Source organism: Cyphomyrmex costatus, unplaced genomic scaffold, assembly GCF_001594065.2.
Source record: "Cyphomyrmex costatus isolate MS0001 unplaced genomic scaffold, Ccosl1.0 scaffold219, whole genome shotgun sequence".
Classification (NCBI taxonomy): Eukaryota; Metazoa; Arthropoda; class Insecta; order Hymenoptera; family Formicidae; genus Cyphomyrmex; species Cyphomyrmex costatus.
The window spans coordinates 1353692-1370263 of NW_017276246.1; the positions used below are offsets into that span (position 1 = coordinate 1353692).

The 16572-nt window shown below is 31.1% G+C and overlaps 3 protein-coding genes across 3 annotated transcripts; 1 reads left to right on the forward strand and 2 right to left on the reverse strand.

Moving 5' to 3' along the window:
- Positions 1-1412: 1412 nt before the first annotated feature.
- On the reverse strand, positions 1413-3162 carry LOC108773713 (uncharacterized). Its single transcript, XM_018539619.1, has 3 exons — positions 3121-3162; positions 2460-2675; positions 1413-1772 (listed from the first exon to the last, which is right to left on the reverse strand). The coding sequence occupies exons 1-3, from the start codon at positions 3160-3162 to the stop codon at positions 1413-1415; spliced, it is 618 nt and encodes a 205-aa protein (XP_018395121.1).
- A 2753-nt stretch (positions 3163-5915) lies between these two features.
- ImpE3 (Ecdysone-inducible gene E3) lies at positions 5916-8609 on the forward strand. Its single transcript, XM_018539620.1, has 4 exons — positions 5916-5960; positions 6412-6492; positions 7041-7768; positions 8176-8609. The coding sequence occupies exons 1-4, from the start codon at positions 5916-5918 to the stop codon at positions 8555-8557; spliced, it is 1236 nt and encodes a 411-aa protein (XP_018395122.1). The 3' UTR covers positions 8558-8609.
- A 310-nt stretch (positions 8610-8919) lies between these two features.
- Positions 8920-15198, reverse strand: Naglu (N-acetyl-alpha-glucosaminidase). Its single transcript, XM_018539621.1, has 14 exons — positions 15099-15198; positions 13864-14027; positions 13573-13751; positions 12837-13055; positions 12537-12764; positions 12213-12276; positions 11997-12142; positions 11640-11724; positions 11288-11437; positions 10858-11000; positions 10502-10661; positions 10057-10247; positions 9339-9786; positions 8920-8937 (listed from the first exon to the last, which is right to left on the reverse strand). The coding sequence occupies exons 1-14, from the start codon at positions 15196-15198 to the stop codon at positions 8920-8922; spliced, it is 2295 nt and encodes a 764-aa protein (XP_018395123.1).
- Positions 15199-16572: the final 1374 nt, after the last annotated feature.

Sequence of the window (16572 nt, forward strand, 5' to 3'; positions counted from 1 at the left end):
CGTATTGAACAGTAAACAGATTTAATCTTAGCCGGAAACGGCGAATACACATGAATACACCACATATGGCTATTAACCAGATAAAACAGATCGAATTTTAATTTGATTGAGAAATTTGTTTCGCAATTTATTCCTGTCCTTTATATGTATGCCTGTCATGTAACGAGAATATTTCATCCGGACGATTTGGCGAAATCAGGAGATAATAAATTCAAGACAATGACATATATAACAAAAAGTCTGATACACTCACAATGCGTAAAAATAATCAAAAGTTAAAAATTTTGTTTAAATAATTAAAAGTAACCAGTTACAAAGTTATATTACGGTTATCCTTGAAAATCGGTTTAGTTTTACAGCAAGGAAAATTGATCTTGTATCGATCATATTACCAATTATTAAATATCTCAAACATACGTAACTCGTGTCGTTTTCTCGGCGATACCAACCTCACAAATCAGTCATCAGTTTTAATAAACTTCGCCTCCGGAGATGTCGGCACGCGATTGCTCGTGTAACAGGCGATATTTCATGATGGTCGGATTACAGGTAGCGAAATCGCACAGGGATTAATAGACCGTAGACGAAGAGACTCTTCGTCTACGCGTACACTGATCGTCGAAGATCATCGACCATCGGTCGGGCTCGAGAGATCGAATCTCAATTCGGTAGAAATGAAATTCCTTGCGGCTTACCTCCACTTCATGCGGCGTCCAGCTCCATAAAATACCGCGTAGCCTCTTGCTGTGAATTCGCGAGATACCGGATATCTTATGCATTTCCAATAACGCATCGCACTCTCCATTGATGTGCATTGCCGTGCATTTTTCGCGCAGCCAATAATATATATTTTTTTTCTTTTGCTTCCCGCCTTCGGTAACTGGAGACTCTCGTCTTCAAATCCGAAACACGAGTCGTCGAATTGCTGTCGAAGAATTGCATAAAAAATGCACTAATATCAACATTATGTTGTAATATGCGAAGAAATAGAAACTGATTCTGATTCTATAGTATGTTTGTCTTAATTTGTCAAATCTGTTTTATTTCATTATTGGTATACATAAAAAAATATTATAAATATGTATAAAAAATGTGATATCGTGTTTATGTTAATATAATAATTTACTTAATATCATCTATTTATATTTCTCAAGTTTAATTCTCTCTCGTCAAAACATTTTACTAATAATCTCTGAAATTTATATAAAGTTAGAAATATTGTTTTTCACTCGTTTGTCATCATTTTTTGTTTCTTAATATTACGATTAAAAGGGAAGATTATGAATCTCCGACATTCAATCAGTGACTTACTTGACAAATTGAAATTTTCAGAACTTGTTCAATAAAAATTATATTGTACATTTCGCTCGTCTTCTATTATTTACACACATCTAAATAAATAATAGGCCATTCTACTTCCTTCTGTAGGCAGTCGGATAATCCGTGAGGAAGCTGCCGGTGGAAAGTATAGCCCCCGGTCCGCCGAGAATGCCACCTTTGTTGGCGAACAAGCCGTTACCGCCCAGAAAACCGGCCGGTTCCAGCCGGTCCGTATAGAAACCAGAATCATTAGGACCCAAGAAATGAAACAGGCTGGCTCCATTTAGCTGCTTCGCCGTCACATTTTGCAGCACGTTGATTCCTAGACTGTTTAGCACATCTTTCAGTTGCAGGAAACGGTCGCTCAGAAACGATTGTGGCGAGAACTGAATCTTCTGCACCAGCGGTGTCAGAAACCAAGAGAACGGACCCGGTTTTATCGTTGAGTTTCCCTGAAATTTCGCCAAACAGATTGGTTTCACGTCAGTGTTTTTGAATGCATTCTTATGACGTTTTATGATATAAAGAGAAACTATAAAAATGATATAGGTAATCCTTCTTATTTAAAAATTAAAAATTGAATTGGAAACATGCTCTCAATAATATAAAAATTTATGCAGCGAATACAATATTCATATATCTAATATGTGAATTTTTTAGAAAACAGATATAAAATTTGTCGATATTGTTATTAATTTAATTTATAACTTATTTATTTATTTAACTGACAATATGGTATGCTAATATTATATGGTATGCTACGGAACATACTAATGCTGTAACCCAAACCATAGAGTTCTAATTATAGTAAGTCATAATATCTATAAGACGTTATCATGACATCATTTAATTGTTACTTAAAAATGAATTTATAATGCAAAATAAAATCATGATGATGTCTTTATCATGTTATTGTGACTTTTACTTTGAAATTATATATATCTCAAATATTGAATACGTTAATTGACAAATTGTGAATTTAATTAATTATTTAATAAGTTAAAATTACAATTAGTGAATTTCTACAGAATTTGTGAGTTATCTAATTACTGAAGTAAACTGATGGCACATAATATATATTAAAATTGTAATTAATTAGTGGAATGGAATGATCTCATTGTTTATAAAGATACACTTACTGACTGTATGATTGTATCAAATATGGTACCAACTGCCGACTTCGTAGCATCAGTTTGAGTGGTGTCCTGTATTGATGCCTCGTTAGTCGGCAAAGCAGAATTCTGTTGTTTATTTAATCCAAATGGATTTTTTTGCAGATTTGTGTTATCATTCTCGATTTCATTGATAGATTCGTCGATTGATGGGTCTAATGGTTTTGCCTGCGCTATTGCAACCTGTAAAAATTGTTATTTACTTCTATCTTATTACGCGATAATATATATTTCTGAAAAGTTAGCTAATTATAAAATTTATGTCTAATATAATATGTCTGCATATATTTCACATTAAATCATTAATGTCAAGTGAGACCTCAGTAAGTTCAAAAAGCAGCTTTTTAAATATGATAAAATTATAGAGATACATTAAAGAGTTATTTTAGATAGCATAAAAATATAAAAAAATTATTTTACAATTCACAAATATATTTAATTTTTATATTTGGTTTAAATTGGAATTAATTATATATAATAATAAATTTGAAAAGATAAATTTATTTTACCTTATATACATTTGAAACTTTATTTTGATAAACAATTTATTAATTTGGATAAGAAGGATTACATTAAAGTTTGATGTATTACCAAGTTTAGAGGCGAATTTCTTGAGTTAACAACTTACCGCCGCAAATAACAGCCACATAAATCTTGTCGCTTTTGCCATCATTAGATAGAATATTGTAGTAAGGAAGCTCTGACAGCGTTCTACGTAACTTATTCCCGTGATATAGAGTATACCGGTTAGAACTCACAAGGAACACATCGTATGTATACTTAACGCTGTTTATATATGCTGTCTTATGCGTAATAAGCAGAGCATAATCTCATAAGGGCGCCCACATGTGCACATTATAACGGCAGACATCAGTCGTAACGATAAAACGTATTTCGTTGAGAAACAAATTGCGAAGAGAAACGTTCCCGTTATTGCGTAGCACGCAGTCTCAGTTCAAATAAAAAGAAATATAATATTTGGAGTTCGCGATCACTCTTCGATAATTAATTAAACGAAACTCTCAGTATCCTGCATATAATTGTAGCATAATATTATTTGAAGTTATCTCAATATTTTCTTTAATGTCGTTAGCTCACGATAATTGAAAATTCGCTCCCTCTTTCAATAATAGTAGAAGAAAAATATCTCCACATTTCACTTTCTGAAAAATCAAACAATTTTCTTACGTTCTTTTCCAAAATGGAATAAATGAATATTAATGTTGTTTTTGTTAACTTTGCAATGAAGTTTGTATCAACCTTGCACTAAAATAACATGCTGAACTAATTGAAGTTGCAACGGAGCGAATGATGACTTGGATAACAGTTGTATCTTATCTAACAATATATGCACAAATGTATTTTAACGATATAGTAATAAAAAATTTGGTACAATAATAAATAAGAAAAATTGAGAAAAATTTTTCGTAGTTGATTTATAAACCGCATGAGTGAAATGCAAATTTTTGCTTAGCAATTTAATAATCACGTAACAGTTAATGGATACATGTTATTATATTATTGATGTTACTATATTCGTTAATTGTTTTCTAATTGTCTTTTTGCTTTATTAATATGTTTTGTTGTAATATAACGTTTTCACGCAGAAGGAAGAGTTTATTTTAGTTGTCTTTTTTTCAAGTTAGGATAAATTTTTGTCCGAATATAAAAATTCATCTTTTAACGAAACAAATTAGAGCGAATTTCGTAATGATGAGTGGTCTTCTATAAGACAACGACATTTTCGAAGTTGCAAACAGAAGATACGTGAGTCATTTGAAAAACCGGTCGGATCATTTTTTTCGATTGTTCTGGGACAAAGTGCCCTGACCGACTCTCCTTGAAAGAGTTGTTTTCGACCGAGAAATTTTACTCTTATTGGACTGCTTTTTTTTTTGCGAAATCCTGAAGGTCGAAACTCCATCGGTGGTTAATTTATCCAAAATATAGAAATGATAGAAATTGTCAAAGGTTTGTAAAAAAGTTTGAGATTATAAAAAAAATATAAGGAAGGCATAAAAAGAAGATTGTAATAAATTTTCTAATTATAAAAGGCTTGATGTAATACTTTTTTTTATCTACAAGCAGTGTAATTTTTGCATCGACATTACTGTGTTCAAATCAGTTTTTACCGAAATTTTTTTTTGCTCACTTAGTAAAAAAATTGACTTTGTACCATAAAGAAAAAAGTTAAAATGATGGAACGTATCAAAAAAAGCTCGATGTGCTTTCGTTGGAAAGGGTGAAGTGATTGAGTTATTAAACCTCGAAGTTGATTAAAATAGAAAATGGCAGAAGCGAATGCAGCTACAGGAATAACTGGGTTATAGATCAGCGGTAGTAATGTATGTGAAGAGTGCAAATACATGTTTTCACTAACACATAAAGTATTTGCTCGAATTTGTTTCTCTTATCTTTAGCTCTTTTGCATTTGTTTTCGCTATTTTGCTAAATCGGTTTTACATAAATTGTAATTTTTTTAAAAAGTAGTTAACAAATTTATTTTTAATTTTGAATTATTTCGAACAATTAAATAATAATTTATCTTTAAAATCGCATGAAGAATTCAAAACAGTTGTTATTTCGTTTTATTTTTCCAGCTTTTATCTTGTAAAATTTTCTAAATTTTTAATCAATTGTGAGATTTGATAATTTAGCACTTTTACAATTTTGAGATCAGACAATATTACTTTACATTATAAATTATTCTAAAAATTTGTATATGAAAATTTATGTATAGTTTCTCATATAATCCGGATATTCCAATTAGAAAGAGATCGAGGACGAGTGCATATAGCGGAAAGTCAGCTCCTCGTCTCGAAACGTGGACGGCATACGGATGACGGCTTAGTTTAGGCATCATGCTGTGATTTACCCATCGGCACCAATAAACACCGGCTCGCAGCCGTATGTGCGCCTTGTCACGCAATTAACAATCCTGTACAGGGACCCACTCGTTTACATACGCGATCGCATAAGAGTGTGGAGGTATGTGATGCCGAGGACGACCTGGGACCGTTATGAGTCTTTTCGAGACCAGTCTTGTCCCAACAGTCGTCCGCAAACCTCGATGTAGTGAAAATCAACAATTTCTCGATTATCGTCTGAAACCTTCAGAAATATATTTTCTTACAGAATGATATAAGAATACTTTAGACTAGAAGTGTTTGAACTTTTTCCGAGTCATCTCAGAATTGTTCGCGATTAGTCATTTCTTGTTTTACTTGAAATTTTGTCAAGGCCAATGTGATACATCTTTATACATCTCACAACAGTTTAAAATTTTTGAATCCTTTTCTAGTGATTCCTGTTATTGAATTGTAATAAGCTTATGCCAGAGAGTATAGCAGGGAATTGTGTCTTACAAAGTGCGTACAAAGAAGTGATATTTATTTTGCATTGATAAAACAGAAATATTTTGTCATGAAAATTTTATGCAGTTTAATGATGATAATGATTCTCCGGCAGGTAAATGATATTTGCTATTATTATTTATCTTTAATATATTTAATGTTTCATCAGTGAGGTATATAATGTTGTGTGCGCCATTTAATATCATTAACGCATATCAAATTACAAAAAAATTGCTATTTTTGTTTGAAAAATCAGAAACACGAAAATTGTTGTAATTGAAAGGTATTGCATAATTTAAATAAAATTAAAATGTTATATGAAAAACGTAAATTTATATTCCTGATTAAAACTGCAGTAATTTTAATTTTGCGATTCTAAGTTTTAAATATTAACATTAACATTTAACATCATAATAACATGTTCTTGTTTGATATAATTTACCTCTAATGTGAAATATTTCCATATAAATACGCGTTTATATCATAATCATGGCTAATAGTTCGGAGAACTATGTGTATTCGTATGCTTTAGCGGAAATGTTAATTAAAATTCTTTACTGCTTTAGGCTATCGCCGGAATCGTTAGGAAACCGCCGGCTTTTTCAACACCAGTATATTCGAATTCGTATCTCCCCGCTGCTATGCAGGTGAGTCACTTGATTACTAAGTTTGTGTATTGATGAGAGATTCTGAACATTTAGTTCTTTCGCGCATAATTGTGATGCTTTTCAACTCGCACGTAATAATCCGGAAATACTTTATGCGTTTTTTTTTTTGTTAATATCATTCTCAATTTACATTTCATTTAATAATCCTTAATAGCGACATTAATTTCAGTTTTTTATTTATGTGATATAAAAATTTGAATAAATCTTGTAATTTTAATGAATTTTGATTTCTAATTATAGCATAATAAAATTAAGTATTTATTGAAATAAAAGTATACTGAAAGAAAAATGTACTAAACCATTAATGCATAATTGAATAATACTGATATAACATTTATGTCAGTGCTGAATAAAAAATATTAAATCAAATTAATGATTCTTTACACTATTCAAATATAATAAATATATTTTTTTCAATTTAGTTATTAGTATATTTTCTTTCTCAATACATATACAGATTCATATACTTGTGTATACATACTTATTTGCTATTTATTTCAGTAAAATACTTTTTATTTTTGAATTAGGTAATTTTTCACGCAGTTGAGCAACTGAAGCAGCTCCAAGCGGAAGAATTATTGCAGTTAGAATTAGTAGTTTCCTCGTCGACATCGACGACCCAATCGATGAAGGCACAGCAACCGCAATCGACGACACCCGAGGGAATTTCTATAATTTCAACAGCTACGACCACGAAAATGCGTGATAAGAAGACTGAAACTCCCACTATACCAACTTCGACTTTGGCAAGTGAGATATCGAGTCAAGATTCATCCAAAATTTACGATAATTCTACAGAAGTCGCTCAACGCTTGGGAACTTCGACTGCGAGCGTTGTATCTGATCACAAAGAGACACCAGAAGTGAATCAAGAGACAACTGAAACAAATTATGAATTAGCAGCAACGCCAGAAACGAATCATGAATCACCGGAGCCTGTACAGGAGATCCCGGAATCGAATCAGGAAGTCCCAGAGGAGAATGAAGAATCCTCAAATGCTGAACGTTCTTTTGGCAAAGTATCAACCCAAACCCAAATGCAGCAACAATCGATACAGGCTTCTGTTATACAAGTGTTGGATAATCAGAAACCGAAGAAACCTACCATCGACAGCGTCGTGGATGAAATTCACAGAATCGTGAAGACAACCACATCCTTCTTTAGCGACGAATCGGATGACACCGACGAGTCGAAAAGTGTGGAAACATCGATCGAAAAGTCAGAAAAAATTGAGGAAGAAGAAGAAGAAACAAGGTGATATCATTTCTATTATAAAATTATAGTGTTATAATGTATTAAAAATAATCGTATTGTCTAGAGAAAATAGAGAAAATTTTACGAAAAAATAGTTATAATACATATGTATATTTGACATTTACTATTACAGAGATATTTTTATAAATACCTATTATGTCTTTATCTATAAAGATATCTGATTCTTATTTTTAGAAACATGGAACATAACATATACTATATGTAATTAAAAATGTAAAATATTTAAATACGATAGAACGAGATTTGACCAAGGATTTGACATAATTCCATGACTCTAAAAAAATTAAGAAGCACGAAAGTGTATAAATACTAATTTGGTTTTAACAAGCATTAATAAAAGGCGCGTTTAATAAATTTTTCTTTGTTTTTGTTTTGTTTCACCGCAGGTTTTGTTTACTCGGCGAAAGAGTCGCTCAAGTACCGCGTCCAAGTTTGAATCATTATTTAAGGCGTACTAAACTACCGCCTAGACGATCTCTTCAGCAACTGGCGAATCTTTATGACTCCCTCAGTAAAGACGCGCGGAAGCAAGGATTCGCGCGCTTTGCTGGCTACACGGACGAAGTTTTAAAGATTTTGCACTCATCCGCCGAGGGTGGCATCAGACCGCAGCTGAAGCAGCTGCTAGAGAAGGTGGTAGAGAAGAACGAGCTCACTAGAGACGATGCAAAGTTGAAAACGTCGCAAGCATTGCGTGATCTCGACAATCCTGCCAGCGCGCTCAGCATGGATCTAAGACGTCTATTACCGTTGCGTTATACGCTTTAATTCTTTAAGAGAGTTGCAACAATTTTAGAATTTTAAAATTTTAGAATTTTTAGAAACGAAAATACGAATATTACAATAGAAGAAATTAATTTTCTTTATAAAAAGAAAAAGTAATTATATCCTATGGGTTATAAAAAAATATTGAATTTTCTAAATTTTTCAATAAACGTAGACATGCTTAGGAAATGCGTATTTAATATACTTTACTGAAAATCGTTTTATTAACATTGCTTTTAAAATATAATTCTTATCTTATCTAAATAAAAAAAAATATTAGAATATAATTTTTTTTCATTCCATGTTCGATGGTAATAATGATTACGATAACATTTTTTCGTACCACTCGAAAATTATTTTCATTGCTATGTCAATAGTATCACCTAGAAAAGCGAATAAAATTTATTAGACTTATTGAAAAGGTAATGTAAAATAAATTTTTTAATTTGTTTGTTCAAATTTTTGTTTAAATTCGCATTTAATCTTTTCTAATTTTTTTTCTAAATGTTGGTTATCTTAACATTCTAAGCAGAATTATGACATAGTGACATCTAATAAACGATATATCGTTTTTTGACGTCATTTTGCTACTTGAGATTTTACTTATACTATTTTAGACATTTTACTGTATTTAAATAAAGATTGTATTTCAATAATTTTATGAAACAAATGAAACATGATATAACTAATTTCGATTGTCGTCCATAAAAAAGGTTGATGCTAAACAGAACAAGTAATTCAGATGTACTTCAAACGGTTTACAGAGTAATAATAAAAAAAAGACCTTGATTGAACGAGGGTTATTGATGTAATGTTTACGAAAAATTGTTATCAATAAATAAATACCTTTTGTTTCTACTGGATAAAGCTTTGTGGAAAAAGTGAAAGACTGTTCGACTTCATGAAATATTCTGTTATTAATCTCGGTGATGTTGAACTTGGTTCTTTGGATCAATGATTTCTCGAGGGCTTTTAGGAAAAGCTCCCATCTGGGCTTAAAGTAATCTGCCACCACTCCTGACCATTGTTTATTCGCATAGTCTCTGATCTCACCATTTGGACCCCACAGGGTAATTTGATTTCTTGCATTATATTCATAAGATCGTTTTTCCTCCTCGTTGACGGCGATATCTTTCGCCTGAGCTAGCCAGGTGCCGAGTAAAAAATTATTTCCTGATGCCAGAATAGATTCAAGATCGTCGAAAAGTTTTAACAAAGCGTTCGCGGACGATCTATGGAATTATTAATGGGTGTAAAATTGTAAAACCTTTTAAATATACATTGCGAATTCTTATTATATATAACAATAATTATGAGCAGACTACGTGAAATTATTAACTTTGAAAAAGGTTCTTACTTTTATTTTACAATATTAATTATTTTAATTTTAAAAATTGAAATATTTAATATTAAGCGGACACAAAACTGTTTAATAAAATTAATAAAATATTATATGCGTAATATATTTATAAGATATGTTGATATTATATCAATATACTCACTGAAAAGCAGTGATATTCTTTTTCTTATAACAATCTAATACATCCATGTAAATATCGTCGGCTATTAGTTGGAGAGCTTGTCTGGTTATATCAACTACGTCATGTCTGTAGAGAGTATTATTTCCTCTACCATATCTCGCTTTTAGAAACGTGTTCCACATAACATAGAAATCTTTTCGATCATACCAGATCTAATTAAAGAAAATCATTTTACGTTATAATTTAAAATATCAATGAGTAATTTAAATTATGTAATTAGAGTTCAAATAATTTTATTCTCTCAACGTCCCCTAATTTTTGCCAGTTTCCATTTTTTTCTTAATTGTATCTCTCTCGTTAAATTAAATATTAAATTGTTGTATTTATATCTTCTGCTAATATTGGAGGAAATGCAATTAGAAAAATCTACCAATCGTAAACCAGTTGTAATTATTAATGTGTCTACCCGTGATAAAATATTTAAACTCGGTCGTCTGGTAATAACGTAATGTCCCCTGATCTTTTGCGTGCCGTCAAAATTATAAACTGTTCTGCCGAGGTATTGCCAAGCAGCTACCGCATACTCATTCCATGCGCCATATCTTCGAGTAGCATAACTTTCAAACCTGCCGATCAATAATCCTGTTATCGTATTAATTTAATCAAACTTAACCACGCGCAAATCGTGAATTAGAAGCCCACTCTGTCGATATATACATAGATTATCGAGATACAGTAAGACGTTAAGATGACACTTCAATGAAAAACCAGACGTCGCATATAGTATCATATATTGGAATTATACGAGATGTGCATTCTCACCAATTGTCAAGGTCAACAGGCACGTGATGATACGCCATTTCATTCATTAGTTCATAAATTATATAGTTTTGATTGATACCTTCGGGTGTCAGACCGGTTCCCACCATAGTACTGCCATTCATGTTTCTGCCTTCGAACGTGCGCTGAAAAGAAAGTCAATTTATTATTTTGCAATCTAAATTTATTCAGTTTACTATTCTAATAATTAAGTGATAAAACGCTCTTAATGTTTCAAAATCTTCATTGTTATTAAAAAATTCATGAAAATTAAATAAAAATTTAAAATACTAAATTACATATAAAGAATCGAAAACCAAAAAATGACAGTTTGTTTTATTATATTTAATTTAACTATATGTGTATACATTTTTAGCAATGTTCTGCTATTCTCTTTGTCAGTGATGTCAGAAAATGTAGGATTTTCATATACCTGATTAATAATTTGCGCGGAGCCAAACATTCCCAAGGTGCCACCGAAGTTATGCAGCATACACCAAATAAATGGTTGACCATAATAAGATTTGAAACGGCCGTATTGTGGCAATTGTTCTGACTGTAGATCTAACACCAACATTCGTCCCTACATTTGGTATAGCAGTTTAGAGTCATTTTTATGAAAAATGGCGTATAAAAAAATATGATAATATACAAAAGTTTTTTTTTTTTAATCGGAAAAAAAGAGAAATATTTATCTGTTAGAGATTTATATTTAGAGAATTATTTGTATATTAGTTGCGTGTTTGCCAATAAGGTACGAATGATATTTAATATTCCGAACTTACCGTGGGTACGGAGGTCAAAAAAGCTCTCACTCTGGACTTCGTCCAAAATACGTTGTCGTGCACGAACAGCCAAGCTTGCATTAACCTAGAAAAGTCGCATGATGTATCTGACGTGGAAATATGATTATACATATAGAATAGCCTTGAATGTTTCAACCAGACTCTGAGATTTTATAGGTAAAAAGAAAAAACTGTTCAGAATTAAATTTCCTATAAAATCACCACCCTGTGTGTGTGTGTGTGTGTGGTGTGTGTCCATGTGCGTGTAAAATTAATACTTTTGTCGAATTCGAAGAATTGAAGTGTTAAATTGTAGAGTGAAACGAATTATTTAATCTTCTCAATTAACCGACTTACCATATTGCTTTCGAATCGACTGCGTTCATGGCCGAGAAAATCGAATTCCCGACGTTCCTCAAGTAGGTAAGTTCATTGCTGCTGGGTTCATTTTCGTTAAAAGTATCGCAATTATAAATATGATCGGTACCAAACTCATCGATGTACTGCAGCAATGAAATATTCATTTCGCCTATAATCATTTATTTTTATCGAAATTATTCTATTATAACTCACCATTCGAAGGAATTTTTCCCCAATAGTGCGAAATAATGGATCCGTTGGTTCTAACAAATAAGGACTGAAAATAATAATTATATTACACACAAATTGGGGAACTTTATTATTTGAATTAATTTTATTAAATTATAAAATTAATCAATTTCTGGAATATATTTTTAATCTTTAAATGATAGATACAGAAAGAATAGAATATTCCGTATCTATTTTCTTAATACTTCTATTAGTTACACTTGTATTTTGCTCTACAAGGAATTATTTTAAACAATAGCCGGAAGAGAGACAATTGTATGAGATACAACTAGATTATTTTGAATGTACCAGCAATATTTGTCTTCGAATTTATTCCACGGATTGATCTTCGTCATATTAGCGTTTGGAAAAAGTCTGGCAAAAGCTCGCGGCACATGACCAGCAAATGCCGGTAGTACCGGAACGATTCCGAGATCTCTCATTCTCTGTAGAATCTGGTGTTGTAGACGTATAGTGTAATTATGCCAATTTGTTGATAACGGTCCACCAAAGCCACGAATATTGCCCATCCTCGCCCTATATTATTGCATTAAATATATATTCCATTGTATCTTACACGAATAAATTTAAAGAATATAAACACTCGACCAGGGTAAGAAAGCAGGTCCACCCAAATGTTCATCGATCTCTTCTTTTGTTAGATTTAATTCTTGATATAACCTTTGCCAGATCGCCTCTTGTGCACTAAAGGCTAGGGCAAGATTAATCCCATTAAGGGCCATCCAATCGATGTTTTTTTCCCATTGGTGCCACTGCCACCAAGCCGAACTATAACCCACTGTGCATACGTTCTGATAATATCTGAATCTGGTAAAGTATTAGGGAATAACATAAATATATAAACTAGAAGAAGAAAGCCATTTACGGTCAAAGCTGGATCACAGTGCTTATTATAATTGTGTGAATTTTATATACTGCGTATTACAGATTAGATTTATCATTACTTCAACATTACATCGTTAAAATTAAATATATGTCTTTCAACATATTATTAAGATCCAATAAGATGCTATAAGCATCAAAAATTGTTAGATTGCTTGTCAATTTAACTAAGTGATATTACTGCGGTAGTAAGTATGTATGCGTCAATGCTGAAAAACTATCAGCGTCGCGATTTATGGGAGGACTACATACGCAGTATATAAAATTCACACAGTTATAATAAGCACTGTGATCCAGCTTTGACCGTAAATGGCTTTCTTCTTCTAGTTTATTAATGTTTATCAATTATACGGTCCCAAAAAGTTTCTAGTATTTGTAAACATAAACATTGCCATCAAATAATCGGATTATCACAAATATCATATGTCGCGCGCTTTCTCACCTGTCGTTTGATATAATTTTAACTTGGACTTCCGGCAGAGTGTTCGGTAACTCAATTTGTGCACCGTCCCATGATATATGAACATTGCAATAGTTCTTTAAGTAATAATGCAACCCCCATGTAATTGCCACTCCGGAAGTGCCGCGAATTTCGATTTCGCCTAGAGTATTTTTTGTTATCTGCATAAAATAATTCGATGATTATCGTATTACTCTTTTGCAAATAAGTATTAAAAAATCACAAACAAATGTGTACCTAATTATTGCGTATATTCGAGAGTAAATATCGTACCTTAAAAGTATCTTTGCCAATAGGCCCCAAGTCGGTATCCACCATCATAATAAACAATTTAGATATCTCTTTACCCAACAATCTTTCTGCGACATCTTTAGCTGCTTTTGCCTGAACTTCTGATGATGTGCGTGATTTTATATAACCCAAAGTATCCTGAAACGCTGCTCGCATTTTTAGATATCCGGGTAAAAAATTATGATGTATATTCATATATATATAAATGTATAAAATTAATTTGAATACAAGGACTCTTAACATAAAACAAACAATTATGTAAAGGACTAATAAGAGAGAGAGAGAGAGAGAGAGTCAAATAATTTTAATTTATTATAATAATATTAATTATTTAACTCTTATTAGTCCTTTACATAATTGTTGGTTATAAATATATATTAAAATTCATATATAATTATATCTGATTGGGTATATATATATATATGATCATATAGTTACATATAAACATTTTTACTCGGATATTGTGAAATTTTAAGTGTTATTTTATGAACAAGTTTAAATTAATTATTAATGCTTAAAATTTATTTAGTAGCATAATTATTAAATATTTTACAGAGTTTTTTGTATTTATATTTTGTTTAGTTTTTCATTTCAAAAAATGTCTTATACAGAACGCATATCAAGTTCTCTCCATCGCATTTTGCTTCAACAATTATCTATATCAATTTGGACTCAATTAAAAGTTACTAAGAATTCATATATCTCTACTTTTAACTAAGACTATATGAAATATTACTGCGATAAAAAATGTAAAAAAATATTATATTATATTATAATTTTCTAAGTAAGAAATTTACATTCATCATCAAGACAAAGCAATTTATGTTACAAGTAGTCAGTCAAGGACACAAAAATACATAGAATCGAACACACTAATATGTATCTCTTATAACCATTATAATTCAACATTGAAAATAACCTGTTGCGGAATTCTTTAAACCGTTTTTTCGATAATTGTTGTTATTGTTAACTAGCGACAGCCAATGAGAGCCGCGCTTTCTTTTAGGATTATCCTGCTGTCGCTATAATTAACGATAGCGACAATCATCGATAAGAAATTGAGAGTATTTAGCTATTGATCGGAGCCAAAACGTTTGTATTTTATGTTTTGTTAAAAATTAAACGAATTTATTAAGCTTTTGTAGCCCATCTTCTATATCATATTTTGTATATTGTAACGCACACTCTGAAATAAAAATGTAGTATGTTCTACTTACTGTCCGTTTTGCAACATGAACTGGACGATACGAGTAATCCAAATATTATTATAAATAATTGCAACCACGCTGTGATGTCCATCTTGATAAACTTCAGCATGTCGACTGAGTAATCAAAGTGAGGACATAGAAAGAGTCGTGATATAAAAAGACCTTTATAAAAGAATGAGTGTATGTGTGTACATTATCCCTCTCACTTCGGCTATCTTATCTGATAAGGCTTTTGACTACCATAATGGAAATACAAAAGATGTGCTCGTGCACACCGTTTCCTTACAGCCAATAAGAAAGTTACTTCCAACGCAGTCTATATTGGCGGTTAATTCGAATCAAACGTTCTATTACCAGCTATAAAATCGTACTATACTTATTAATATTTATAGTGCATTTATTTTGTGCGTATATAAAGATTAAAAAATAATATTTTATACGTTTTCGTATAAAATTAATTTTTTATTTTCAAAGTTTTTATTTACAAATTTTTATATATATTTTAAAAATGTAAAAGTCTAGTGTTCATTTTTTGAATTTCTACAGTTTTATGGAACTTACAGAAAGATATTGTATTAGTAATATATAATATATATATATATAATACCACACACACACACACATGAAAAGTAACTGATATATTATTAATAAAGGTGCCAGTACAAAGTGAACATACGTAAAGTGTGTGCAACTTTCGACCGATGTTTGAATCGCCTCCGCCTTCCGCTGTCCCCCTCATCTCATTGCCCCGCGCGCAGATCAAATGTCGCTCGAGCATCGTGCGGCATTTGAACCGCGCGCGGTGAGGTGATAGTGTGTACACACACACGCACATAGTTATATATCCATCCGGACGAGACATGGGGCATAATTAGGAACGAACTTCACTTCGGGTAAGTTCGTTCAATCTAACAATTATTCTGCATCTCCTCTCTCCGAACCTCTTTTTGCGAACCGCATCATTCCAGCGAGCTAATCCGCGCAAAAGTCAGGTTGTGTGTGTTATACAATTATTAGAGTAATAGGAATAGGATATTAAAAGTAGTCAAAATGCATTATATTAAAACAAAATTTTATTCTACAAATAATTTTTTACAATTTTTTACATTTTATTTATATTATTTTTCATTTCATTAGATAAAAGTCGATTTTTATAATCTATCGATATATGTATAGAAAGCCGTTATTGTAATACGTCAAATAAAATTATTCAGACTATTTATTATTATAAATTAAAAAAATGTAAAATTGTAAATATTGTAAAATTATTTTATTTTAATTTTTTACATACAATATTTGTAAAACTAAATTAAAAAGACAAAAGATAAAATTGCAAAGGCAAAATTTTATTACAGATTTTTTTATCGTCAAAGAAATTAATTAATTTAAAAAATTAAAAAGTATATATATATATTATTTTAAAAGTAAAAAATATATTATTTATATATAATACTTTTTATTTTTTTAATGTTGTATATTTTAT

What these genes read in the sequence shown, in the direction of transcription:
- ImpE3 (XM_018539620.1), top strand. Translation starts at nt 5,916, where the DNA reads ATGAAAATTTTATGCAGTTTAATGATGATAATGATTCTCCGGCAG. An exon ending in ATCTCCCCGCTGCTATGCAG is followed by an intron (nt 6,493 to 7,040) that starts GTGAGTCACTTG and finishes TTTTTGAATTAG; the next exon opens with GTAATTTTTCACGCAGTTGA. An exon ending in GAAGAAGAAGAAGAAACAAG is followed by an intron (nt 7,769 to 8,175) that starts GTGATATCATTT and finishes GTTTCACCGCAG; the next exon opens with GTTTTGTTTACTCGGCGAAA.
- LOC108773713 (XM_018539619.1), bottom strand. Translation starts at nt 3,162, where the DNA reads ATGGCAAAAGCGACAAGATTTATGTGGCTGTTATTTGCGGCG. An exon ending in TGTGGCTGTTATTTGCGGCG is followed by an intron (nt 2,676 to 3,120) that starts GTAAGTTGTTAA and finishes CAATTTTTACAG; the next exon opens with GTTGCAATAGCGCAGGCAAA. An exon ending in TTGATACAATCATACAGTCA is followed by an intron (nt 1,773 to 2,459) that starts GTAAGTGTATCT and finishes GCGAAATTTCAG; the next exon opens with GGAAACTCAACGATAAAACC.
- Naglu (XM_018539621.1), bottom strand. Translation starts at nt 15,198, where the DNA reads ATGCTGAAGTTTATCAAGATGGACATCACAGCGTGGTTGCAATTATTT. An exon ending in TTCATGTTGCAAAACGGACA is followed by an intron (nt 14,028 to 15,098) that starts GTAAGTAGAACA and finishes AAATGCGAGCAG; the next exon opens with CGTTTCAGGATACTTTGGGT. An exon ending in GGACCTGCTTTCTTACCCTG is followed by an intron (nt 12,765 to 12,836) that starts GTCGAGTGTTTA and finishes GCAATAATATAG; the next exon opens with GGCGAGGATGGGCAATATTC.